Source organism: Merops nubicus, unplaced genomic scaffold (assembly GCF_000691845.1).
Source record: "Merops nubicus isolate BGI_N331 unplaced genomic scaffold, ASM69184v1 scaffold9625, whole genome shotgun sequence".
Lineage (NCBI taxonomy): Eukaryota > Metazoa > Chordata > Aves > Coraciiformes > Meropidae > Merops > Merops nubicus.
In genome coordinates this window covers 16,565-42,814 of record NW_008608936.1, presented here as the reverse complement: position 1 = coordinate 42,814, position 26,250 = coordinate 16,565, and the positions used below count along the sequence as shown (strand labels likewise).

At 39.9% G+C, this 26,250-nt stretch overlaps 1 protein-coding gene across 1 annotated transcript; it reads right to left on the bottom strand.

Moving 5' to 3' along the window:
* Positions 1 to 10: 10 nt before the first annotated feature.
* LOC103773073 (cullin-3) lies at positions 11 to 25,959 on the bottom strand (the record flags this gene model as incomplete). Its single annotated transcript, XM_008940426.1, has 10 exons — positions 25,944 to 25,959; positions 23,075 to 23,272; positions 16,476 to 16,589; positions 10,359 to 10,519; positions 9,029 to 9,143; positions 7,478 to 7,706; positions 5,721 to 5,866; positions 2,609 to 2,785; positions 1,540 to 1,710; positions 11 to 124 (listed from the first exon to the last, which is right to left on the bottom strand). Coding segments are annotated over exons 2-10 (1,425 nt in total), but the record flags the coding sequence as incomplete, so codon positions are not given.
* Positions 25,960 to 26,250: the final 291 nt, after the last annotated feature.

Genomic DNA, 26,250 nt, shown 5'->3' with positions numbered 1-26,250 from the left:
CCCCCCCAGATCTTACCCCGGTCGCCTGAAGGTGTTGCCTGAACTCATCCATCGTCGTGTTTGAGATGCTCATGTCCCTGAACATTCCTTCCAGTTTAGACGTGAACTGACATCCGCATTCGGTCTGGAAGTACACAGAATAACTTTTTGTGCAGCAGCGCAACAACAGAGCTGCTAGACTAAGAGTCAGCTCGTAAACCTCATCAAAATGTTATTTCTGTACATTTGGTTACTGGGATTCCTGTTTCCATTACCTTCAGAAATCAGAACTTTCATATTTTCATTTTTACCCTACACATGAAACTTGCTTGCCTTGCCTTTTCTTCATTATCATTTTTTTTCTCTTCAGCTACCTATCTCACCTTAATAAAATCTGTGAAAGCTTATCACACCAAGGCAAACACTTTACACCACCATGCAAAAACACGGGTTAAAAGGGAAACAAACTTTACGCGTATCAGAAAAAAAACCTGTTTTCCGAAGAGCGTGCTATGTTGTTACTCTAAAGGCTTACCACACGACCATTACTAGAGCTTTGGAGAATGCAGGACACAGGCCCATAAAGATACACGTGCCCAAACACACACAGTTCAGTTGCACATGAAGGACTTTGTGCCTGTTTCTAACACATACTCTGACAGCGACCGTCAAGGCAAGCGTGCTCGCTTCAGTGCCCTAATCCCTCTGCAGATCCCTTAGACAGAGGGCAGCTCCCATCCACTGACTCAGCCTGCAAATGTACAGCCTGTGCCCACTAAATCACCAGGCTGGAAGAGGTGCAGAGGTTACTGGGAAGCAATAATACCAGTAATTTGGAATTAATACCGATAATTTGGAGAAATCTGACGCACACAGGCTTTGCTCACTGACAGAATATGAAGCTCAATAAAGTCTGATTTGGGGATCAAAGCTCTCTGGTTTGCAAGTTCCCTAGCCATTTATCATGCCACTTTGGAAGAAGCTACATCACAACTTGCTTTGAGGACTGTTCACCTTCAGGCTTTAATTTCTTCTCCATCTCTTGGCCTATTTAATCAGTAAATTGAACAACTAAGGAAATTATGTTTCCAGACACTGAAAAATCGCCCCCCCCCCCCCCATATCTACCTCAAACTACTTAAAAAGGATTTGAGCATTATCACCAGGCTGCAGATGGAGGCAATTAAAAAACAACAAAGCATGCAAAAAAATTCTACTGTGAATAACAGAAAATCTACGCTAGAATATCTTCAAATCCAGTCACTAGACAGCAGGAGCTATCCCCTTATTTGGAAAGTTAATTTTGAAAAAAATTAATTAATTTTGGAAAAAACCCTAGTGTTCTAGCTTGCTGTCTCATCACAGGTGCTTTCCAGTATTTCCTTCCTCTTACTTCCAGGTTATCATTCAGAAAAGCCTTTTGTATTTTCTGTTGGGGCTTTAAAATCAAATCTGTATTTAACAGCAATTAAGATTTATGTTATCTATATAATATCCTTGAAATAAAAACAGAAGACACCATATTGATTTTAAAAAGAAACAAGTACATATATCTCTTACCTTTAATTTAGAGATCATATTTTTCTCAGAGTCATCTGAAACACTCTTGTTTGTGAGAAGTCTCCTTGCCAAGTGCTGCTTGTAATAGCGTTCAAAAACATCTTTCTCTTGCATAAACCTAAATAAAACCATTGCCTTATCCAATATAGTTTCTACTTCTTGCTCCGTTAGCTGTAAAAGAAAGAATTTGTGGGTTTTAACCTTCCAGCAGAGGTGTTTACAACCTAAATAAAGTAATTCACAGCAAGCACATGGTCTAACAGTAGCCTAGAAGGAAGCCAACAGAACTGGTCCAACACGTGAACGACAGAACCCAAAGAATGGTGCACAAACTCAACAGAGCAGAGAAAAATACATCTAAAATGGAGGGGGAAGGAAGATGACAGATGGGTAGAATGCCTGGAGAAATACAGTAAAAGTTTCTGGATAAGCTACTGAAGTATTAAAAAAACCCCAGCAAAACACAGATAGAAGCTAGGGTTAGGAGTATGAAAAGCTAGCTTGGAATGAAAGCTTTTAAAGGTTAAGACTCCTTTTGCAAAGCCTGTCTAGCACCACAATAAATAAATGATTACTTATTAAGTAAGTGGAATTTACTATTTGATTCCCCACAGCATAAGATGCATGCAATAATAAACTTTATCCAGAGCCCCTGAAGCCTCAGCTGAGCCATCCTGTCCAGTTCAGGTGCAGTACCTCAAATAAGACTGGAGGAAGTTACACTTAAGCTAGAAGAGGCAGACATGGCAATAGTCCTCAGCTACATGGTAGTCAAAAGAAGCAAAGAAATGGTTTCCACTGCTCGAATGAGTTAATGTTCAAAAGATTACTAGATACTGCAAATAACTGCCAAAGTATATATATTTTTTTAAGGAAATCATATTTATGGTTTCAAATGAAAGGAGTAGCAGAATCTACTACAATCTATTTTTTTTTTTACGAGGAGGGTATCTGCCAGAAGTAATCCAAGTATACTGCTTCAGAGGTGGGGGACAAGCCACACAGCATCTTCACATCTCCTTGTGCCTCATATTTCTATACTTTTACCTTTCATTTAATTTGTACTTACTCCCTTGACTCCTTTTTTCAGCTTATCATCAATAAATAATGAGAGGTACTCTGGAGACCTAGAGTTGAGGTTGAGGAAGTACTCAAAGTCACCCGCAATAGTCTGTTTGAAGAGTCTGTCATTATTGAAAGATTCTTGCAGAAAGCGGTCAAACCTACTCTTCAAATCCAGTAAACCCTTTAAAAAAACAGAAGGCAAAAACACTTTCACTCAAGTCTGAAGTTATAAACCAGTAGTAACAGATGCAGTCCTAGAAAAGGCCATATCTACAGTTGGGGATTCTGCAAAGCTCTTCACTGAGCATTCTTAGAAAGTCAGTTTCAGGTATTTTCTACTTTTAAATATCTATAGTTGCTATAAATCTCCTACAGAAGCAATCTGGAGATAAACTGTTTGGCCAAAATATCAGTGTCAAATACTGCTACAGTTTGCTCTGATAGGCTACTCAAAAAATAAAGTTTTTTAATCATCAGTGTTAAACAGGCTAATTTATTTTTAAATGCACAAGTTAAAGGAGGTGTTTGCTGTACTCGTTAAACCTTTCCTATTTCACATACCCTTGACAAAGTCACCACCATACCTGCAGGATAAGGGACAGATGAGGCTATGCACCCACCAACCGCATCTAAAGCCACTGAACAAGTTTGAGGAGAAGATACACTGCAACAACAGGCTTTATCTTGTTAAAGATTTTTTCCCCCCCCTTTCTAACTTCAGTCCAGGGACACCTTCTGCATTATTTAGTCACATGTTACTTACTGATCTTTAAGAGTCCCTGTGACCATATGAAAGTTGGATACAAGCAAGATCTCCAGTTACCACAGTGTGAAGTTCACAGGCCTCAACTGAACAACTTCCTCTGAGCTACATCAGCAGATTCTTATAATTTTTAAGGTATGCACCATTTTCCAAGATAAAACAACTGAGTGCAGAAGGGGGAAGCATGTGAACATCACCTGAGCACCTTGCTAAGTACCTATGATATGCACAGACAACACTGAAGAGGGGTGTGGGGTGGGGGAAGAAGAAAATTTCATTCCAGAGTAAAATTTATCATGGATAACAACTGCCCACAAAAACTGTTCAGGTTAAATTATCTTGAAGTCCTTGGTTTCTTAAGTGGTTACTTAAAGAAGCCATTCAAGAATTACTCAAAGTAGTAGTAATGTTTCTCAGGAACTCACCATCTCACTAACAGCAATGGTCTTTAGACAGGCTAACTAATGTATATTAGAAACTCTTAATTCCAAGTAAATTCCACTATCTCACTGTTTACCAAGGTTATCTTATGTCTCCTCTCCAGGAGTAGACCATCTGAACAACCTGGTGTCAAACAGGTTTCAAACAGGGGAAACTATTAGTACCTTCAATTACAACAGCGTTTCAACACCCCTTCAAATGATTATAAGAAGTTTTAAATCTAATCCCCTGGCAATGCTTTTGCAATCACCCTGACAGTTATGCTCAAGGTTTGGTGATGTCATGTTGCACAAGCAGTGCTGGACTGTGATGAAGTTTCTTTCTTGAGGGTGTAACATAGCTTCCTTGTCCACCTTCCTATTGCTACTGAAGACCTTGAAAGATTCAGATGAATGTGGCTGAGGAGAGGGAGGTGATTTCTCAATTCACAGCTGTTTTTCTTTTCTAGCATCATGCCCATGGAAGTGGAGGATAAATGTCTCTGGGGTTTAGTGGTCACCAAATACCTTTCCCTTTCTCCCCAGGACAACCTCATGGGGTGCCTGGGGTACACACTAACGGGCTGAGAGGATGAGCTCTGCCAGAGCACTTGCAGTACACCTGTAAGTCTTCTTCACCTTCATGACACTATTTGCCTTCGCAGCAGGAAACAGGAACGACATCTTTATAATTAAGTTTAACTCTCTCAGTTAAATTTTTTACATCCCTTCGTTAGGTCCTTAGGTCCCTCTGGATTTAAAAGGAGTGAAAATTACTTCCAAGTAAGCCAGACACTTATCCCCCACATAATTTGCCCCTTTTTTTCATCATACCGCCACAAAAAAAAAACCACCAAAACCTAACAGCCCTTAATCATTAAACCTAATAAATTCCAAAAGGCATTCTCTCTTCTTTGTAACAGTCCTTGGAGAGGGGATTCTTGTCCAAGCTTGGTAAGAAGCTTGCTTCAGCATTGCCAGAAAATTAGTAATCCAATAAAAAAATATTTTTACACTCAAATGGCTTCTTCTAATAGTAACCAGTTCTAGAAAAGTAATTGATTTAAAACAACAGCAGATTAAACATACAGAAAAAAGTTTCTCTTGTAGGCCAGGCACAAGGACTTCAGCTACACACTTTAAAAACCCCTCCACTTAACATTTAATGAATGCACATTTCCACACTAAGTATAAAACATCTTCCAGCTATGAAAACATTTCCTTAAAGTTGAATGAGCTCTGAAGATTTTATGTGCAAATTTAAAACCATTTTCACAGAGATAATGGGAGAGAAAAGATGACAAACACTCCTGAAGCATATTTTGTGATCCTGGTAAATTAATGGTACACATCACTTCTGACAGAGATGGAGAACAAGAAAGGACACTGGTGTCTTAACATGAAGAAGGGTTCCGTTTCTTAGGGAGACTGAGAATGAAGCAAGTAATTTGTTATGGCCAGTAACATATTCACCTCTGTCTTATTCAATTTAGCCATGAAGTATGGCCACATGATTTTTGTCTCAAGAAACACTGATAGCTAACATTACATAAAATTAAACAAAATAAGACACTGTAAAGCTGTTTGCCAGCAGACATACAACTCACTCTGGAGGCAAGTGTCATTTAGGATAATTAAAAAAATTCCCAGTAGTTAGATAATTAGCCTGAATATTCTGTTGGATAAAAGCAGCTACCAAAAGCAAAACAAAAATTAAAATATTGAGTGAGTACTTTCCAAGCAGCTTAGGTGAAAGAAGAGTTCTACACATGGCTGAAAATTCAGAAGAGGTATGTTTAAAACAAAACTATAAATGTAGCTTATTACAAGTAATCCTTTTGGAATCAATAGTAAGGTTTACCTAGCCAGTCATGATACTGCTACTGAGGAACGTGGGAAAGATGGAAGAAAAGAAAGGTAAAATATTTCACTACCTGAATGTAGTCAACTGGATTCTTTCCTTCCCCCTCTTCGGACACGAGTGCTTTGCCTTGCTCCCTCAGGTAGGAGCTCATGCACTCGCACATCGTCTTCAGGCCGTTGGGCACCCGGCTGAACAGCTTGTACATGCAAGCCAGGTCTGGAACGAGAAGGGGAGGTTATGCAGGACACCCTCTGCCTGCTACTCTCCTGTGACTCACTCTGCCTGCCACCCTCCTGTGACTCAGTCACCTCATGGCAAAAGCTGGCAGCACAAGTTCAGCCACAGGCCATCCTGCAGCAGCTCAGGCACTTGCATCTTCCAGCAGCAGCAGCCCCCTCTCTCTAGCCCTGACCGCAGCAGCCACAACACTGAACCCAAAGACTGTATTCAGTTATTCTGGGTTGTCTGTAGCACAGAACCTGTTGTTGCTAACCCCCAGGCCAGCAAATGCTGATGCTTGTGCTAAAACCCTTAAAGTTTCAATGAGATTGTTTCCCAGTGGTATTTAAGAAAGTCAGGTCTAAGATTATCATCCCTAAAATGAAATTCTTTATTAAAAGTTAAGAAAAATCAGAGTTAAAGCTAATACAACAACACTAATGAGATGCCTTTTTCTGTATTAAACGCAAAAAAAAATGGTAGAAATTGAGTTTAATTAATATTTGTCTTAGAGTCAGGCATTTAGTTTCAAACTACTTTGCTTCATCCATCTAAACATCACAAGAGGTGGCTTAGGTTAAGCATGGTTTTCTGACAAAGCAATCCATCTTTGTATATCTATGAAAAATCTTATCTTCACAATGCAACAAATTTCCTCTCTGGTATTTAACTAAATCAAACCAAGGCCTGTGAAAGTTAAACTAATTCCTGTATATGATGAAAACCCTTCAGTATCCTTGTACCTGAAGGCTATCTAGCTATTAGAACATGTTACGTATAGTACCATCACCTCCTTTTCCAGTACAGTAATTCTCTTTTCCTTACAGCTAAGAAATTTGCCCACTTTGTCACTCCATCACCTCGTAATTGTGAGGCTGCTTTAAGGAACAAAGGCCACTAATCCAAGCAGCAAGCTTGGGAACCGAGCCTGCTCCCCACTGCATGGCTGGAGCGTGATTTCTAAATATAGATACTCCAATCACTCTCTCCACTATGCTGCTTTAGAAACCCCTGGTTTATTTCTTTCTCCAGTAACTTTCATTCAGTCATTCCATCCCACGTTAACCACTACAAGGGAAAACCACATCAAGCCAGGCCCTTCTTTTTCAACCACTCTGATAAGCAGCTGCTTACCCTCTAAAAGCAGCCAATTTTTTTTTCTGCTACAGAGCCCTCTCCCCAATAACTTCCTTCAATAATTGTATGAAATAGGTGAGTCATTAGCACTTTTTAAATAACTGCCTGTGGGCCAAACACCTTCAATATGTTTTGTCAGCCACATCCTAGAGGAAGTTAAGTAAAAAAATGGCTCATGGGAAACAGGTAACAAAAACCAGTACAATAGATTTGTACTTTTCTTGAGAGATACTTGGGTTACCAAAAAGGGTACCTGCATCTGGTACTAAACATGAACAAGTTATACTTTTGTTGTTTTTTAAGAGTTCTCTAAAAGTCTCAGGTAATCTTCTCAGATGTTTGCAAAACAGAGCCACCAAAGTGTTTTTAGAACTACACAGGAACACAAACAATAAATTTCACTTATGCTATGTTTAAAAACAAGAAGCAATCTCCTAAGCATTTCTGTCTCCCCTATGATTGTATTCTTACCTTCTGTCTTCCCGTTTTTCAACATATGAACTAGCCCAGAGTTCTCCATTTCCACTATAGTTTTCATGTGCTTGGAAATAAGCTCCCTCTCGACGACTTTCACAATTGGCTCTTCTGTTGATTTATCCAGACAATGCATCACCCGTTCTATTTCTTCATTAATTCTAGCTTCTACTTTCTTTATATATACAGAAGCACTGTTTTCAGCTAAAAATTTCTGACTTTCCATCTGTGATTAACACAAATTAAGACTTTAGACTTTTTTCCGAAGGGGAAATGTACTAGTTATTTCAGATCAGTATTTATAAGCAAGTTCAAGTCAAACCCAGCATGTCTAACAAATGAGATCACTATACCCCCAAGATTTACAAACTTAACACAAAATAAAGTTCCTATTCCCCTAATTGTGTTACACAAATAAAGGGGTACGTGCAATAGCAACATGGTATTTTTTCCATCTTAAAACCACCCAAGTCAACCAAGTTTCCAGTTACCACAGTTTTAACCACAGCTCTAAAGAAAGCAGAAGGATGGGGAGAGGGAAATTCCTTTCAGATACCCGTTTATGGCATAGTTATGAGTTGTCTGGATCAACAGTTCTCACTATCCTCATTAGTGACAACGCTGAGCACATTGCTCCATGTCAAACTGTTTTTAGCCACATGGGCCAGCACAGCCTTTTGGAGGAAAGATTTATTTTTTTTTTTTTTAAGGCAAAGCTGAGGAACAAAACTGAAATGAAACTATTTTCTTCATTTTATGTAGCACCAGTGAAAAACAGAATAGAATGACTTTGAAATGGTTGTGCAACATGTAATTCTGATTTTAAAAGAAGTCTGGAGATCAGAGGATATGACAGACAGTCAATCCTGCATAATTGGGAGGCTGACAAATGATCTTATCTAGGTATCTTTTAACATGCTTTTACAGTGTCTATCAATTTTCAACAACAGCTGAGAATGATTACACTGAACAACCACTCAAATGGCTTTTTTCCCTGAAACTATCTCACAAAAAACCTCAAGAAATACATACAATGAGTTACTCAGCAGCCAGTCAATAACTGCATAAGCACTTGGATTCACTTAATTCCTTGACTCTGTTCCTTTCATTGCAAAAAATAACTCACAAATGTAGAAACTACGAAAGAAGCAAAGCTTCCTCAAAGACAGTTTGACAGGTAGTCTCCTCTCTCCATTCCCAGCCTGAAACAGGTGGAAACTGTTTGCACTTGTTTGAAACTCCATCCTGCTGGTATTTCAAAAAGACTGGCTGCAATGCAGGGACAGACTGAATTGCATGAAATAGTCCAAAGCAGGCACAAGATTAGGATGATTTACCTTACGTGTTATTTGCACCCATAGCTCAAAACTACATGCAAATTGTGGTAACCCTGTAAAACTTGGTTTTTCTGAACAGTTTGTAACTTTTTTTTGGTTATTTAATGGAGATGGACATATTCATCTAACAAGCACCAATTGAAGTACTGCCAATTCTTGCCATTTCAGACACTTATAACATTCCAAATATGATATTTCAACATTGCTGTACCTGAAAAAATTCTGCAGACATCTCCAAAAACGGAGCCTCAAAGTCTTCTTCATAGACTGACCTTCCTTCAAGACCTAGAATCATTAACATCTGGCAAGCATTTCTTATTGCGCCTCTGCCAAAAAGTAAGTTGTTAACAACTTGAGAAATCTGTGTGCTTGTAAGAGGGAGTACACAGCAGAATAACAAAATAACATAAAATATAATATCAACTTAAAATATAGCATTAGAAAGTCCATCCTAGATCTGTTTGGTACCTGACAGGTATTACAGAAGATTACAGGAGCAAGATTGTTTGGTTTTGATCTAAACTAAGGAGCTGACAATGTTTATTAAAACTTTCAAATACAATGATAACTCTCAAGCTCTACTAATTCTGAAAAGTACTAAGAATATATTTCAACATACACAAAAATAATCAGAAGTACTTCAAAGAAAACTGAAGACTGCACATGTAGGCTGCAATTGAGCAACTCAGAACAACTGCACAGAGGGAAGTTGCTGTGCAAAGTTGGTTTGGGGTTGTGTTGTGGGTTTTTTTTTCCAAACCCAAAGAAAATGAAAATGTATCAGCAAGTTAAGCATTTGTTTAGGCACAGAAACACATCAATAAAATGTGAAAACAAAAGAACTGCAGCCAGGAAAAAAATTCCCCTTTCTGGCAATAGGGGACAACACACAGCTGTGGCCAGGGAGTACTTTTCTCTTCCTAAGCTGCGTGTTGGGCACGCAGAACTTCAACCCAAGTCCTGTGGAGTTTACACATCCCCACACCCAACAGCTGCTCTGAAACTGGAGAAGCACCAGAAAACTGGCAATTCTGAAGAGACTCCAGCTGCAGTTACCTGCAGCCTGTGGTACAACTGGCCAGAGAACATGAGAAAGTTTAAAAGCTCAGAGAGACAACTGAACTACCAAGAAAGATGGACCAAAACATGAGGAAGGAAAATGGAATTAAAAAAGAAAACTGGAAAAATAATAAACCCAAAGAGGTACAAGGAAGTTAAGCCACTTCTCAGTACAGAGGAAATACTAGGTAGCAAAAAGCAGAGAATTGTCAAAACTCCACTTTATATCCAATTGCTCTGGCACAAGGTGGTAATGGAGAGATTTAACAAAAGCTTTGTTAAGAACCAATATAAATATTAAAATAGATATATTGAGTATTTACTATTATGCTAAATCTTAATAATGTTACTCTGGATTGTGAAGAAACTCTACTTGTGGTGAGAAACAGCCTTAAGTAACGATTTGTGTATGTTCTTGATTCACTCTCTAAAATTGACAGGTATAATTTACAACAAAAGACAGTGACTTACAAACATCTTACCTGTCTACAACTTCTCCTTTCCTTTCTCTTGCAATCATATCCAGCAGAGTCTGCCGCAGGTGATCCCTAATGCAGCCATAGCGGACAACCTGATCTCGAAAAATAATCAAGCCCAAGTTGTAGACATTCTCCACGTTGTTTTGTTGTACGTACACACGATCCTGCAACGGAGGCAAGGAAATCATAAAATCAGTACACCCACTGTTCCAAATTGCAAGAGGTTGGTCATATATCCACTGTACAGAAATAATCGAATTAATCTTACTCTTTCTTCACAGGAAGAAATTATGACACCCTCAAAATTAAAAAATTAGTCCCTTTTTCCAAAACGAAAAAAATTTACATAAAGTCATTTATATAGAAAGTCTCCTTTGCTTGGGAGCATAAGCTCAGCATTTATGACTAAAGCATCCCAGAGGAAACCTACAGCCTTGCCACTTTTTAGTCTGGGGACAGGGGAATCTCCAAATCCAGACGAAATTGATGGCACAATCTGGATGAGGTTTTACCTATCTACTTAAACCCCTTCCATCCTCCCCTTTTTATTCTTAAAGAAAAAACTATTTTTTCCCTATCTCCTGTGCATCTTCCTACCACTCCTTTCAGGCAGACAGTTCCCCCACAATATTCAGTGAAAATTCCTGAAATCACATTATTAGATGAACAGAAGAAAACAAAGCCAAAACAAGCACAGTTACAACCAAAATGTTTATGGATTAACACTGCAAAATTGTATGTAAGGGCTTCTGATGACACCACCACCCCCAAAAAAATTCACTTTCATTCAGCTGCAGCAAGTATCATGAAACCATGTTCTGTTCCATTAAAATCACACACAAACACACACCCCAAAATGAGGGAGAGAACAAAGGATAAGTTTTACATTTCATTAAGGACTAAATTCTCCCTATACAATGTCAGTCTATTAGGAAGGCTCAAGCTCCTCAGCCACCCACTAGCCCTACACTAGCCGCATTCACAAATCAAGGCTGATCCTCAGCACAGTACCCTGAGGATGTAGAGCCAAAACATCAGGTTATGGAGTTAACACACTACTGAGCAGACACCCTGAGTTTCTTACTGCTGCCCACAGAAATGCTCCAAAAATTTGTCTTCCCTTTCCTGTTGCTCTCTCCCAACTTAGCAACTCCCTAAAAAAGGAAGACTATTAATGAAGTTACTACCAGACAGAAAAATCAGTGTATTCACTTACTATCCAGTAGTAAATGATATTCTAGAGACAAGCCTAAAATACACTTTCAAAGACATGAAAGAGGAAAATTTTAAAATAGCACCTAATATACCATACAACTTGCAGAGAAGGGAATACATGTATTATTTCCACAGAACAGGCAGGCCTCTGAAGCCCAGGCAGCAGGGTATCTGACAGGATCAAAGCCATGGGCCTGACTCATCTGCACAGCCTGTGTCGGGGCAGTGCCCAGCAGAGCCACGGGCAGTAACCCCACGGGAAACTCTCCCCGGTGCCCGGGCAGTGCCTCCTCCTGAGCCAGGCCCTCGGCACCCCCCCAGGAGAGCAGCACCTCTACTGCTTGGATACCCTTCGCTGGCCCTTGGGAACTGATCGCTTTTACTGTTCACTGGCAGCTCTCACAATCTAAACAAAAATAATCTTAGAGCCAGGAAACCCCATTTGGGAACAGGTTTGACTGACAAGGTTGCACGCTACTGCACAACAATCACTTCCCACGGGGAGAAGCAGCAGGTGCTTAAAGGTGAGAGGAACTCTCAGGAGACAAGGGTGGAGTTTCAGACAGCAATTGTTGACACACGCCAGCGCCGCGTACAGCGGAGTAATCCTGGTCTCATCTCAGTTACCAACTGTACAATATCACCAGCCACAATCTGCCCATCTCTGCCTGCACGCACTACCTGGACGACAGATGATACCTCAGACACCGTTGTGTTTATAGACAGCCAAATGTCTTTGATCCTAGTTCTGCAAACATACCCAACACTTCTCCCTCCCTTGTGCACGAGGCAGGAACTCAGCCAGCTGTGTGCCCTGAGCTCAAAACTGACACAGCCAGCACTGGCCTCAGCCGAGGCACCGGCAGGATGTTGTGCCCTCCACAGAGGGTGAGACAGGGATGCTGTGCCCTCCACAAAACACTCAGCTGGACTCTGACAGTCACTGCTCCCCTCTGACAGCGTTCAACCAGAACCACCCATATGTCTGAATCCAGTTTAGCCCAGTTTCCAGAAGATGAATACTCATGAATACACACTCTCCTGTAACTTGTAGAGAGAACCTCACAACTGCACTGCCACTGCTACACACAGCAGCTGAGGAAAACCTGTTGTAGGTACACCTGCCTACACTGCAGCCGTACCCGAGGCCGGGTTCAGACCTGCCCCAACACGGTGCATTACTTCACCACCTCGGCACGTCCCAGTGCATGACCTGACTCAGTGAAGACGCTACTTAGGACATGACTTCACTGCTTTGGGCCCTGGCTGCTCACTGCAGACAGCTCCATGAATTCAGAGAGCATTAGATCTGTTCTGGCACTGGCTCCTGCAGCCTAATCACTTGAAACAAAAGGAGGAGAGGTGGTGCAGAGGTACCACAAAACACAGAGACCCATGGAGACTTGAAATTCAACTGTGGCAACAGGAATAACTCAAGAAAGTTAGACTTGCCTTTATTGTGCAACTCCAAGTTGCAAAACCTTATGCTAGAACTACATTATACAAGAGACCTGAAACCAAACAGACTTCTACTAGATGCAACCATGACCCAAAAGACAAAGTAACTCTTTTTTTAAATGCAACTAAGTCAAGCTCTACAAGTGGCTGGTGGAAGAGGTTCTGCAGGTAAAATGAAATCCTAATAAGCCTCAAACAGCACACACTCTAGTTATTAAGTATCATAACAATGTACAAAGCCCCCTGTAAAAAATATATGCCTTTCTAAAAAAGATCCGTTTTAATTAATTTTTATTTTAGAAGCAAAATTTAACAGAGGGAAGAGATTAAGGTGGGTAGGAGAGTTGTCTTCCTTAACCTAGGTCATATGGGAACTAATGGGTGAAAACAAGCTGGAAAACAAAGGGCATTAAACCAGATATAGGTTAGTTTAAGGTGTACAATCACTAGGCTGAGGAGAGTAAGATCAGAATTCAAGAGGATGTTAAAAGCTTTACTTCCACTGACAGCAGACTGGCTTGTTGGGTACCAATAGGTACATTTCCTGAAACTGATGGGTAAGTAACTGAGTCGGCCTGCAAAATAAGAGGAGAAGGATTGGGTTATCCTTTATTTATAAACATACTACAATTGCAGGTACTTCTGGTGGAACTCAAGCATATCAACTAACAGTGCCTGGCAGCTGGGCTCAAACAGTGTTTGGGTTTAACATAAAATATTTTTAATGCCAATTATATTAGCTGTGCTTCAATAAAAAGCTATAAACAACTTCTGACATATCACTACGAAACTACATTTTGTTCAGATTCAAGGTCATAAAAGAAGAACAGATCAATCCTTGTGTTATAAAGTTCTTAAAAATTGTTTCTTTAAAGAGCAGTCAGGTCTCATCTGACAGATGTTCCACTGCTCCATAATTTTGTGGTACCAGCAGCTTTTCCATGCTTTTTGAATGGACACACGCTCAAGACTGCAAGTTCTGCCCTTAGTCTCTTTCCAATGAACAGGACTATGTTTGACTCAACACGACATCCCAGGGATAAAGGGGAATCTGCAAATCTTTTGAGACTACTCCTGTTTTAAACCATAGCTTATACTTTAATTTGTCAAAAAGGCATATGCTTTTAATGACAATTTGTCTTATGGCCCTCAAAGTCAATGAAAAGGAAGGAGTCTGCCCATTGTATCAGCTCCCTGCATTAGAGGGTTTTACCTAATAGAGATTAAATCTATAATCATAAAAATCATGTTACATTATAGATGTTCAGCAAACAGACATGACTGCTCCTACAGTTTGAAAAGTTCATATAGGCATTTTGAAACAAAAAATATTTTTACTGTGATACTATACAAATATTATACTGCAGATGTCTCTTTTCTATTTCTTTGGGTCTCATTTTGGTACATGGGAAAAAGCCTATGGGAGGCCAATAATTCATCAAGTGGAAGCCTCAACTGAACACACACATGAAAAAATTAGCAACTGTCAAACAGCACACACAAGACTCTACATTCCAGAGGTATTCAAATTTATTTATTATTCTGTTCTGAATCTAAACTGTAAGCCACTGAAGGCAAATTTGCACTTGTAGGAATGCTGCAGGTCCCAGTCTTTTGGCATTGTGATGGAAAAGAGAAGGCTGGATGTCTGTTCTAACAGCACTCACAAGCTTTGAACACGAGTCAAGGCACTGCTTTCCTGAACAGAAAAAATGCTCAGGAAGCAGCTCTCCTCTCCTCCAGAAGTGCTAAATGAAGCTCTGCCTCGAAGAGTCCTCAGTATACTGGTAAACACACAAAAGCAGAACAGCTAAGCCAGCTTTCTCTGACACTGTTTGTGGGATCAAAGATCTATTGAGTTTAAAAGCAGCAGATAACATTGCATTATCCACTCTGACCACCTGTGTACCTTGGACAATCCAGGCCCTCCTGTACTGAAATAATACATGGTATTTGGTTAGGACACAACAGCTACTCCCCTAGAAAGCTCTGGATTCCATCTTCTAACATTTCTGAAAATTCACCATTAGCCTTGGTATATTTTTCTAATTGTTAACTACTCTTGAATTGGTCCAGATGCAGCTGGCAGCAATTGATCTGTATTTGTCCTTCACAAACGGATCAGAGACTCCAGGATTTTTCATAGCGAAGACAGTGCATCTGCAAAATAATATCTCCATTTCTTTTTGGCAAGATAAGATACACAGATCATTAAGTACCACTGAAAGCATTTTATCAAGCCCTCTACCTTCAGATATGTGGTCTTTTCCCAACTTAATAAAACCAAAACAAACACCACACACAAAACCTGCAACACAAAAGCCAGGGCCGCCATGAAAAAAAAACAAACCACAACCCAAAAAATACCCACCCCCACCACCAAATGAAGCTATGTGGCTACAATAATTACTCCAAATTCCTTAACTTTTAGTAGCTTACTAACCAAGTAGGATTTCTTCATAGCTCATACAAACAGGGTCAGTTTCACAGAATGAGATCTTCACCAGTTGTTCAGCAGGTAAGAGTACAATCTCAGCCAATCATCTTTCTTGACAAAAACACACACTCCCACTATATTTCACTGTCTAATCCTGCATAAAGTACTCTCTTCAGTAAGAGATTTTTTTTGAAAAAAAAAAAAAAAAAAACAAACCAACATCAAAACCCCAAATTTTTTTTTCATGTAAAAACCCATCCATTCTTTTCCTTCAGAACTTAAAGCCTTCAGCTAGAAGCTATGCAAAAATCTTCTCTTGCATCCTCAGAGTATGCCCACCATGCTGGGAATTTAAATAGAGACCAACTACCTAAAGCACAACACAATCCAGACACAAAAACTGAAGGCCCTCTCTCTTCAAAAAGGCCTTCTCTGTTAGGTATCAGCTATTTTCTTTTAAAATTACAACCATGCAACCAAAGATCATGGTCTCACCTATGAACACTGCTTAATCCTGTACCCAGGGTCTACACGAACAGCAAAGGGTTCAACTCCAATCTAGCATCCAAGGAGCCAGACCGTACCTGAGCAAAGTTATCCTCTTCATACCCTTAAGCTTAAAGAACTATTGCATGGCAAGTCTGAGGGGGCTCTACACCATCGTGGCCTTCCACATTGAAGAAACCATCACTACAGGAATTAAACCATGCAAGTAACATCTATAAGCTGCCAGAGCCTTCCTGACTAGCTGATTTTTTAATAACTGCAAAATTCAGGCGTTTTTCAAATGATAATGAGATAATCTGAAAGAAGAAACCAATTCTAATTCGTCACACGCCTGTAACAGTCCTGCATGCACACAGGGAACTCCAGCCAAGGCACAGACAGCAGTCTTGGGAAGAAGACCGGTGAGCGTGCCTTGCTTCTTACCCCTCCAGCTCCTTTGTTTGTAATTGTCAAAAGACAACTTACTGCATGATACTGAATGTGTGAAAAAGCAGAATACCCACCATATACATCAGAATGTCTCTGATCATCACCATTGCAGTTTGGTGGTCATTCCACGCTTGGTTTAGTGTTTGCAGAAAGTTGTTATTCAAGGAGTTTAACACATCTTCTCGCACCTAAAGCAAAAAGAAAAAATATTATCATAAAGTCAAGTCAGTTTCTCCTGCATCACTTAAACCTTAATGAGCCCTGCTTCAAAAAAAAAAAAATTTCTTGCTCCTCTATGAACCTGAGTATTATGAACAAGTTCTTGATTTTCCTGTGTGCTGACCAAACCTACGCTGTATTTCACTTCCGTGGAAAAAGAAGACTTCACACAAGTAAGAAAAAACAAGCTAAAAGGCAAAATAAATGTAGATATTAAATTTCAAAAGGAATACCTGAAATCTCAAGTGTTAAAAATATTTTCTACAACTCCTCAAAGGTTCAATTTCCCTTGCTATAGTGTTTCTGTTAATGCTAACTTTATCATCATAAGTAAATTCAGAATATTGGGTAGTGCTGGTAAATGTGACAAACAGGAACAAGTAGAGGTGGAAAATTAGCCATGATGACATTTAAAAAGACACACTGAGATGCATAAAGTTACAGCAAGCAGCAGTTCAGAAAGGAAACTATCGCTTGGTAAAGACCAGACTCTTGTACTAACACTCCATAATTGCCAACAAAATGATTCCAGAGTTAACAAAAAGTGTGAATCGCCTTTTGACAGAACATGCCAAATACACCCTGCCCTCTGCTGTAACCCAGCAGAATGTGGTTTCACATTTAGGGATTTGCATTTGAAGTTGTGCAATTTCAGCATAGAGAAATCAGACAGGAAAACAAATCACACATGGCAAGCAGCCACAAGCTGCCCCACCATCAGATGCAACTGCCTGGCAGGCTTCATTCTGTCATTCAAATTTTATGAAGTTATTAGGCAAAACCAGCAATAACAAAAAACTCAGTCTGCCACACTGCTCCATATCCTCCATAAACTCAGAGGAACAAGCCAGGAATGTCACATGGCATATCATAATACACCCTGGTCTCTTCTTGAGAAGCTGTGGAAACTTGTCCCCATAATATTCACCTTGCTATTGAATGGAGATAATGCAGGTATGTTTGGAGGTGGTTCAAAGCTTTCTGAGCTCTCCAAACACCTACTCCCCAGACCTGAGCAAAGCCTCTCCTCCTCATCTTTGGGTAACACAACATGCAGTTGTACATCACAACCAGCACTGCTTAGCTTAGCTGCCCAATGCCTCCTGATGGAGACCATCACCTACCCTTTGGTCTCCCAAATGTGTGTCCCATCGCCACCCAATCTATGTAGTTTTTAGCTAAAATGTAAATATTCATTAAAAACTTCACCAGCTGTACTTGTAGAGAAACAAAGATCTTATGGTTGCTTTTGCCTCTTTAGTCAACATGGAAAACACTAGAAATATTTGGTAGATCACTCAAACTAGTAAAATTTACCAAAGCAATACTGAAAGCATGATCAGTTTACAAGTCCAGGTAACCAGGGCAGGGATGGCTCAATCTTACCCAAGTGTACGAGGCCATCAAAGGACCCTACTTTTTCTAACTTTTTTTTTTTTTTGCCAGCACAGAGGCAGTGTGCCTTTATGATTACACACATCCACCACAACCACCTGCCCGGACCAGCCAGCACCCCCTCACACACACCCAGTAGCCAAAAGGGGTGCCTGCCACCAGGCAGCAATGACAGCTTGCTCCTGAGCAGGCAGGGAACACTCTGGCCTGTGCCACCTCTGCTCCACACAGCGTGACGGCTGCTGGGCAATAAAACTACTCTAAGAGTCTCTCTGTGAAGCTGCTCAGTGACACTGCCCTGGTTTATTTGAAGCTCCAGACAGGTTTGGGAAGCTGTTCTTTTGGTTGCTACAAAAGCCAATCAAATTGTTCCTTACAGTAGCTGTCCAGATACTAAGTGTCAGTGCCATGAACACAACAGAACCACAGGAAAATACTACAATGCACAAAACATCTAAGCTGTGCAAAACCACAGTGGAACCACTCTGGTGGACAAGGGTTTTGTAGTACAAACCCGAGGATACCCACACTCTTCCAGGGAGAAGGAAGCCCTTCAGAGACACATTTGCTGCTCTTCCACAGCCTTCAGGAAATTTCAGTCTCAAAGATTTTTTATCAGCAGAAGGTTACTTTCCATGAGCTGAGCTTGTAGTGATTTCTATGAGCCTCTGCAGTCATGCAGTAAATTGGCAGGGATCTCCAGCTCAAACAGGGCTGTCCATACACAGTTTCAAAAATAAATTAGCAGCTTCATCATCTACATAAGGTTTTCTTATGGTTGCAAGGATGAAATCCTGTATATAGCTTCAGGCTCAACTGTATTTTATACTGGATATAGCTCTGAAAGAAATGTAGCACCTTCCTCCGCCAGTCTCTTCAGAATAGTTTGTTGGCATAAGCTTTCAGTACCTTTAAATAACTCTCTCTGTGTACACAAAGCAGACTTATGGCCTAGTGTTTCCTCTCTTACAGTGCCTGGCCTGACGCAGCAGCACAGGGAGTTCAATTATGTAATTTCTATTACTGTAAGGACCTTTGGTGGGGAGCACCAGTATAGAAAGGCACTTTCTGAACTAAGGCCTCAAGGTCTCTGAACTTTTATTAAGGAGTTTCTTCACCTTCTACAAAAGCCCAAGTAGTCCAGAAGATAATATCCTAAAATCTTAAAGAGTTCCATCCAAGTTAGCAGATGAACTGTGGCTGTACCAGAAATGTCTGTTCACCCCTGCAGCTGCTATCCTGTTAATGAGAGAAAACACCACTGAAGAATACTGATGTGGCTGAACTACATTTACTTTCTGGCAGCTCCCTCACATCTTTCTGCCCTCCACAGAGCTGCAGGCTTGCACAAGATCACCTTAAAACATCACTGAGTAAAGATAAAGGCAGGTAACACTTCATACATTGCCAGCCAGGCGTACAGTACACCCTAATACTCACTAATTATGTCTCCTATTTGTAACATGCAACAGATGTGCCAGCCACAGGCAGCAACAGAAATGTTTGGCAAGATGAAAGATACCCTGCAGGACATGAGAATATCCCAAGCCCCTCTTAATTTTTAGTAATGCTCCAGTATCTCCCCAAATCAGCACAACTCGTCCCATTTCAGTTTAGGACAGTGCTTTACATCCCTGAGTCTCTGCCATACACTGCACAGAAAACCCAGCAAAACTGTACTGGGCTTGGCCAACAAATCCATCAGGCCCTTTCCCTCAGAGACACAAGTTACAGAATGTATATGATGTGCTGCATGTCACGGGTGTAGATTTCACTAGACTATGAAGTGTTCATAAAAATGAAGGTAACTTCAAAAATATTATCCTGCAAATGTTTTTAACAACACTTTCACAACATTTGTGTAAGGCAGTAACAGACTCAGCTCGAGAAGCGTGAAGGGAGAGTGTCTACATCAAGCTCCAAGACTGCCAAAGGACAAGAGACAGAGAAATCAACCAAGGACCAGATGCACAAGAATTAAATGATTGAATTAAGATGAAAGGTTTCAGTACTTCTCCAACGGTCATTTTAAATTCAATTCTACATGTACTGTACTTCAGTAATGATGTCAATACAAGGGCAAAGACAAGTTTTAGCATGTCCTTACTCTGTAGTAAAACCAAGACAGTTCAAAGCAGCTGACTCCTGTCAACAATGCAAGTTATGTAGCTTCCTGACACCTCCATTGGGCAACCAGATCCTGGTGCTTAACTACAACCCATTAGGGTCTGCCAGTCAAACCAGACACTTCAGCACAACTTGCTTGTGCTGATCATGTTTGCATCTATCATTTTATTTACAACTAAACAGGCTGAAAAACAGTACATGGTATTATATTTTCTTGTTGAGAAGTTCAGTCATTTTCTTCTTTAAAGTGTTTGGTTTCTTTGTAATAAAAATGCTGAGTAAGCACAACTTTCATCAAACAGCTAAGCATAAAGCATAAATATATTATATGTGCTACACCAAAAATAAAACCTTACGCTTCACAAGCTTGAAATTTACAAAAACACCTGAACAAATACACTGCATCTACCTAGTCTCCTCGCCTATCCTTAATTAACAACACCTTTTTTTGGGAATTCAACCAGCAGATGTGGCCAGCAAAACACAGTTCTGTTTCAAGGATTCCATCACGTCAAATTTTGGGGTTGGCTCCTCAGAAGCATTCCCTGAACTCAGTATAACCCTTCACTAAAATCCATTCATTTCTGCACTTTTTCACTGTGACAAAAGTTAGAGTTCTCATGAAGAACATTTCAGCTGGCAACACTACCCTCTTCTAAACTCTAACATCCACCACTGATTCTCCAAACAGAAGTTTACAAAGACTTGTGATGAGAGCATTTATTGTTAATTAGCTACTGAACATTTATTAGAGAACTGCTCTTGGAAAGAGATGCTGGAAATACAAGATTCCTCTCATATTTCTCTTACATAAAGTGTGAGGTTAAACAAAACCTCCTTTTTATCTATCTTACAACAAGTACTAATGGCACAACCATAAAATGCCATTACAGAACTGATCCTATTCTTAATAAACAATGCACTATTTTTTCTGTACCTCCATCTGTAACTGCCTCAACATAACATCCTGAAGCAAACCACCAAAAAGAACAAGGAGTAGCTTTGAGCCTACACAAATTTTCTTTATTGTTCAGAACCTTCGGAAAGAAGTCACAGTTTCTTGGTTTTAATCTTTTCCTGGGATTATTTCATTTATAGGATGGCATCATGAGACATCTGAATGGTTTAGTCTTTTAAATTTTACAGCATTTCACTACTAAAACTCGGCTCTTAGCCTTTTAGTTAAAAACTTTTGGCCACCTATTCTTATGTTACCCATACACAGAGATATAATTTGATTAATCACGTTACAAGACCAGAATATTAGATCATTGGAGAAGATTTTTTTAAGCATCAGATAGAACAGAATTAAGTGTCAGAAAGGCATTTCTCTACCCTGGTACACGTGCAGCCCTCTCAGCCAGTGCTGGGACAGCACAGACTCCCAGGATCTCCTGCTCTTTTGTCAGTTGGCCATAATCAACACTTCAGAATAATTAATTTTTCTATACAGATAATTTTTAATATGCAGAATAGCTAGGAACAAAGATAAGAAGCTTTCCTCAAATTAAACCAGGATAAACTAAAGCCTAGGAAGAATAGAAGTTCAGTGTCATGATTACTATTAAGTATAGACTGTAAACATCAGCATAGCCAAGAACAAAAAGCCTCAGCCATTTGCCACATTTTATATGAATAGCACAGATTATGAATGTACACATTATGAAAACAGAAGTGTTTGAGAGTCACAGATGTGCTACAATTATAGAATAGAGACATAAATTATTTTGCCACTTCATACAGGATGTTTCCTCTTGAGCAAACAGTAAAAAAGCCCCATATTCAAAGCAGTTTGGCACTATACTTGTCTGGGCCACACCTTTGCTAACTAAGATTTTAGAAGTGAAATAACACTTCTCTGCCACAGCAGTAACTCCGGTTAGAAGGTGCGTAAAGCTCCCCAAGGACCAGGCATTATTAAGCCATAAACCTCCCATCCACTCTCTGTAACCCAGGCAGAAGTGCCCATCCAAGGCACGTGCTGGTGTGTGACTTGCCTTTCCAAACGTTGTAAGAACAGGGCAAGGGGCTGATATTCCAACCACAGACACCACGACCCCAGCGTGTGGGACCACAGTGGGCACGTGTCTGCTTTCAATGACAGGCAGCTACTGATGTTACCACAAGGAGTCAGGCAGGCCTCTTCCCCAGACTTGAGACCCTGTTAGCACTGAAATAACTGCTAGCAATTTATTTTAAATATTATCTGGACTCATACAAAAGTATTCTAACTTTTTCGATGACATCCTTATTAACCAACCCTAAACTTGCCTCACAAAAACTGAGGAGATGGCTCCACAGTTTCACATGAGATGTGAAGAGCCCTCTTCTCTGATGGTACATCTCCAGAAACAAGACCTTTCTGCATGTTATTTTGGCTGAATTTCATGGTCTGAAAAGGCTGAAATGCTAGAAAGCAGACTGCTCAGGACTTTTGTTGGTGCTGAGCTGATGTTTTTGTACAGTGACTGCCACCTCTTTAAATAGCATAATCCTAGCAGGACTCTCTCATTAACTTGTAAATTAGCTCATTAGCCCATAACAAAACAGGTTCTTGCATTGGTATTTATTCTGTTGAACAGATGAAAAAAACCTGGAAAACAACCCAAAATTTCTTCTGAGTAAGGCACTTAACACCACAAACTTTTTTTTTTTTTTTTTAAATTCCCACTTCAGCTACAGTTGTTCCTGTTACACATTTTTGAGTGCTCCCTATGGTTTGCCCTCCATCAGTAACTTCAAACAAACAGCACCTGAAATAAGAAATCATTTAAGCTTGATGGTAGCTCTAAGCTACTGTTTTTGAGGGAAGCATCACAAGTTCAACAGAAGGCAACATAATACTTAGATGTTTAACAGAATCTATATTTTGTTAACTGTTCAGAATTCTTTCACGTAAGACACTTCAATTTTAATTCCTAAAACGACCTACCTTGTTAATTAGATGCTCAGTGACCACTTCTCTTAGTCCAGTGTAGAGTTTTTCCCCATGTTTATGCAACACCATTGTATACGCATTCCTATACAGCTCCTCAAAACTGAGGCCGCTATTGTTCTTGCGCTGGATCTCTTGGATTGCATTTTTTAGAAGATCCCAAATGCTGTTCACATATTTCTCATCCATAGTCATCTGTAAAAATAAAACAAGACACTGCTGTTTAGAATCAAGCAAGATCACTACAGAGCGTTATCTTTAGAAGCTGTAACTCCCGGAGCAGGAATTGCTCCTGCCGCGTTTTGTCCATTCTATTACTCCAAGGTTTCTCAAAGTTTACAGTATTTATGCAATTAGTGACTAGAAATATCATGAAAACTGTAATTTGTAAAAGTTTCGTGCCTTTTTCTTTCACAGTTGCAAATCCACAGAACCCAACTCCAGAGCCTGTGTGCGTGGAAGGGCCAGGAATTGTGGGCATGAGCCTCTTCCCTCCTCTTCCTCCACAGTGTTTTAACAAGGATCCTCAGTTACCTTCCCTCCCACGAAAACATGCTACTTGGCACCTAAAATTTTACTGCAACACTGATCTGCTTAAGCAGACCCCAAACCAACTTGTCCAGTGAAAGACAATCATATCTGACAAAGAGTTGCCCAACTCAGTCACCTGCTTGCTACACATAATACTCAGTTAGCTCAGTGTCCTATCAGCCAAAGAATCATGTCCCTACAACAAACACTTCCAGGTGTTGTTGAAAAAAAACAAATGTCCAAAATTAACATCTGTATTGAACATATTTCCCCTGCATTTATGGTTAAATAACTTGGTAGGGGATGTGCATCAGGCACTAAGCAGAACATGCATATACTTGACCTGTTACTCAGACACTATATACTTGGTAAATACAAAAACTGCAACAATAAAGAAAAATTCAGCGAAAGAGAAACTCTTATAAGAAACAGTCTCAACAGAACAGCAAACTTTTGTCCTCTGCCATCTAGTGCTTAGTGTGAATCAGTTTACAATTTATTAATGCAAAGGTGCTTCAAAATATGATGCTTTATAGATAAAGCAACATCTAGGATGGAAAATAAGCATAGCAACAAAATTCCAGATTCCAGTATTGCTTAAAGTTTGTGATTGAACCAAGTTTTATCACCCAATTTAAAAAAACCCCGACAAACTTTAAATGAACCAAATTTTAACTGCAATATTTAAAGTGAAGTTTGGTGTCATTTATACAAAAAGGAACTGATCTACCATTTTACAAGTAAAAGAGAAGGCTGAAGAGAGAAAAAAAGGTCACTATTCAGCATTATTGTGGATAAAGAAACCATCCTTGAGTCTACCAGTACTGTCAAAGCAGCCTTGAAAATAAGAGCTGGAAGTAGTAACACAAGAATAATGGTACGATGTAATAGAGGAAAATCACAATCAGCCCTAGTCTAGCTCTCCTCTCCTTCCTCTTCCACCCAAAACACACTAAACAGATAGAGGAAAGGCAAGGATTTTTTTCCCTACATTTTTAACCAAACATGATGATGAGCAGAACTTTTTTCATTAAAAGTACCTTTTTACATGCAATTTCAAAGTATCAAATTTTCTGGGCATTATAAAGAGAAGTGCAGCTCCCATCAAGGAAAAGCCATTGACTGCCTTGGCAGGGAATGGGCTCCTGAACAAAGTCCAGCCAAGACACATCCCCCTGCACGCTCCTCGTCTTCTGGAGTTTTGGCTACACGCAAAGGTTTTCATGATAAAAATAATCTTATTGCTCCTTTTTCCACTCTCCTGATCCCAGATCCACTCACCTATTAATCTGCATGCACCCAAACCCTGACATACGTCATTGTGTATCTAAAACAAACCTGCAAACACGTTCAAAAATTCTTAGCTCCCTATCATCCAAAACCTCAATGTGACACAGAAGAGATGTTTATTGCTTATTCTGCTATGTATAAAATTGAAAGGTCTGTAATTTTCTTTTTAACTTGCATTTGCTACACTGGTGCCTCTTCAGGGAAATTATATTCTAAAGCCTTCCTGAACAAGCAATTTTGCAAGTACTGATAATGAAGGGAACCATTTAGAACTGCAGACAGCAATCCAAGTAAAAGCTTTTCAGTTTTCCTCCCAAAAAAACAGGGTTTGTTTTCAAACAAAGCACAGACTCAAACCAACAGTTCCCAATGCCATCTTCTCCTCTTGCTAATCAAAAATCTCCCAGCCAACATGACAACCTTTTTGTCTCAATGGCAATTTAACTGTATTGACCAAAAGTCTAAACCAGGTGTGAAGGAGGCAAATGCCCAGCTGGTAGTTTGCAGAGTACTACAGAGCTGCTGGCTCGGGCTTGGTCAGCCAGTCAACACTTTTCTGTTGCAGATCAGCAGTACATCTATTAATTTGGATCTGCTCAAGAAAAAGCTATAAGTAAGCTGGTTGATTCTCCTAATCTGAATGCTACCAGAAACGAAGGAATGATTGCAACATGATGTGCTCCAAACTCCCCCAGTACAACCATGAACACAGAGCTTTCTGCCACTTCACAACTGGCACCACGAAGCTGCTCTGGAAGCACAAGGAAGACCTATAAAAGCTCATTTAAAGGTGTACATGTGATAAATACACAGAAATATTTGAGGGTATTATAAACTTATTACCTTTTAAAATTAAGCATGAAGGACTCTGCTCCTCTGGGCAGTTTCCTTTTCTGCTAGTGACTGACTCCAGATTAGTATCTGTGAGGTTTTACAGGAACAGGTCTGCTGAAGTTCTAAGATATCAAATTAGAAGGGCACTGTCTTCCAAAAAAGAACAGTCCTTGTTCGCAGTGTTTTCTAACAAAGCAAAGCATCCTAACACCTTAAAGAACTCCACTCTACTGGACAGTAAGCCACCCCAGTAAAATGCTAGCAAAAATTTATTATTTCCTCTCTGCTGATGAGAAGTTGTTTAGCTTGTGAACAGGACAGGTCTTCCTGTATCATCATCCTCAACGTTACGTAAGAATTGCAATGACTAAACCTACCCTTGGCTTATTTAACTCGCAGGTTCATCTCTTTTCATCCCCTTTCCTTAAGTAAGGCTTGTACAGATTTTTAAAAAATCCAGCAACTAAAAAATACATTTGTGATGCTACTAGAACATTTTGGCCTCCTTCAGAATTCTG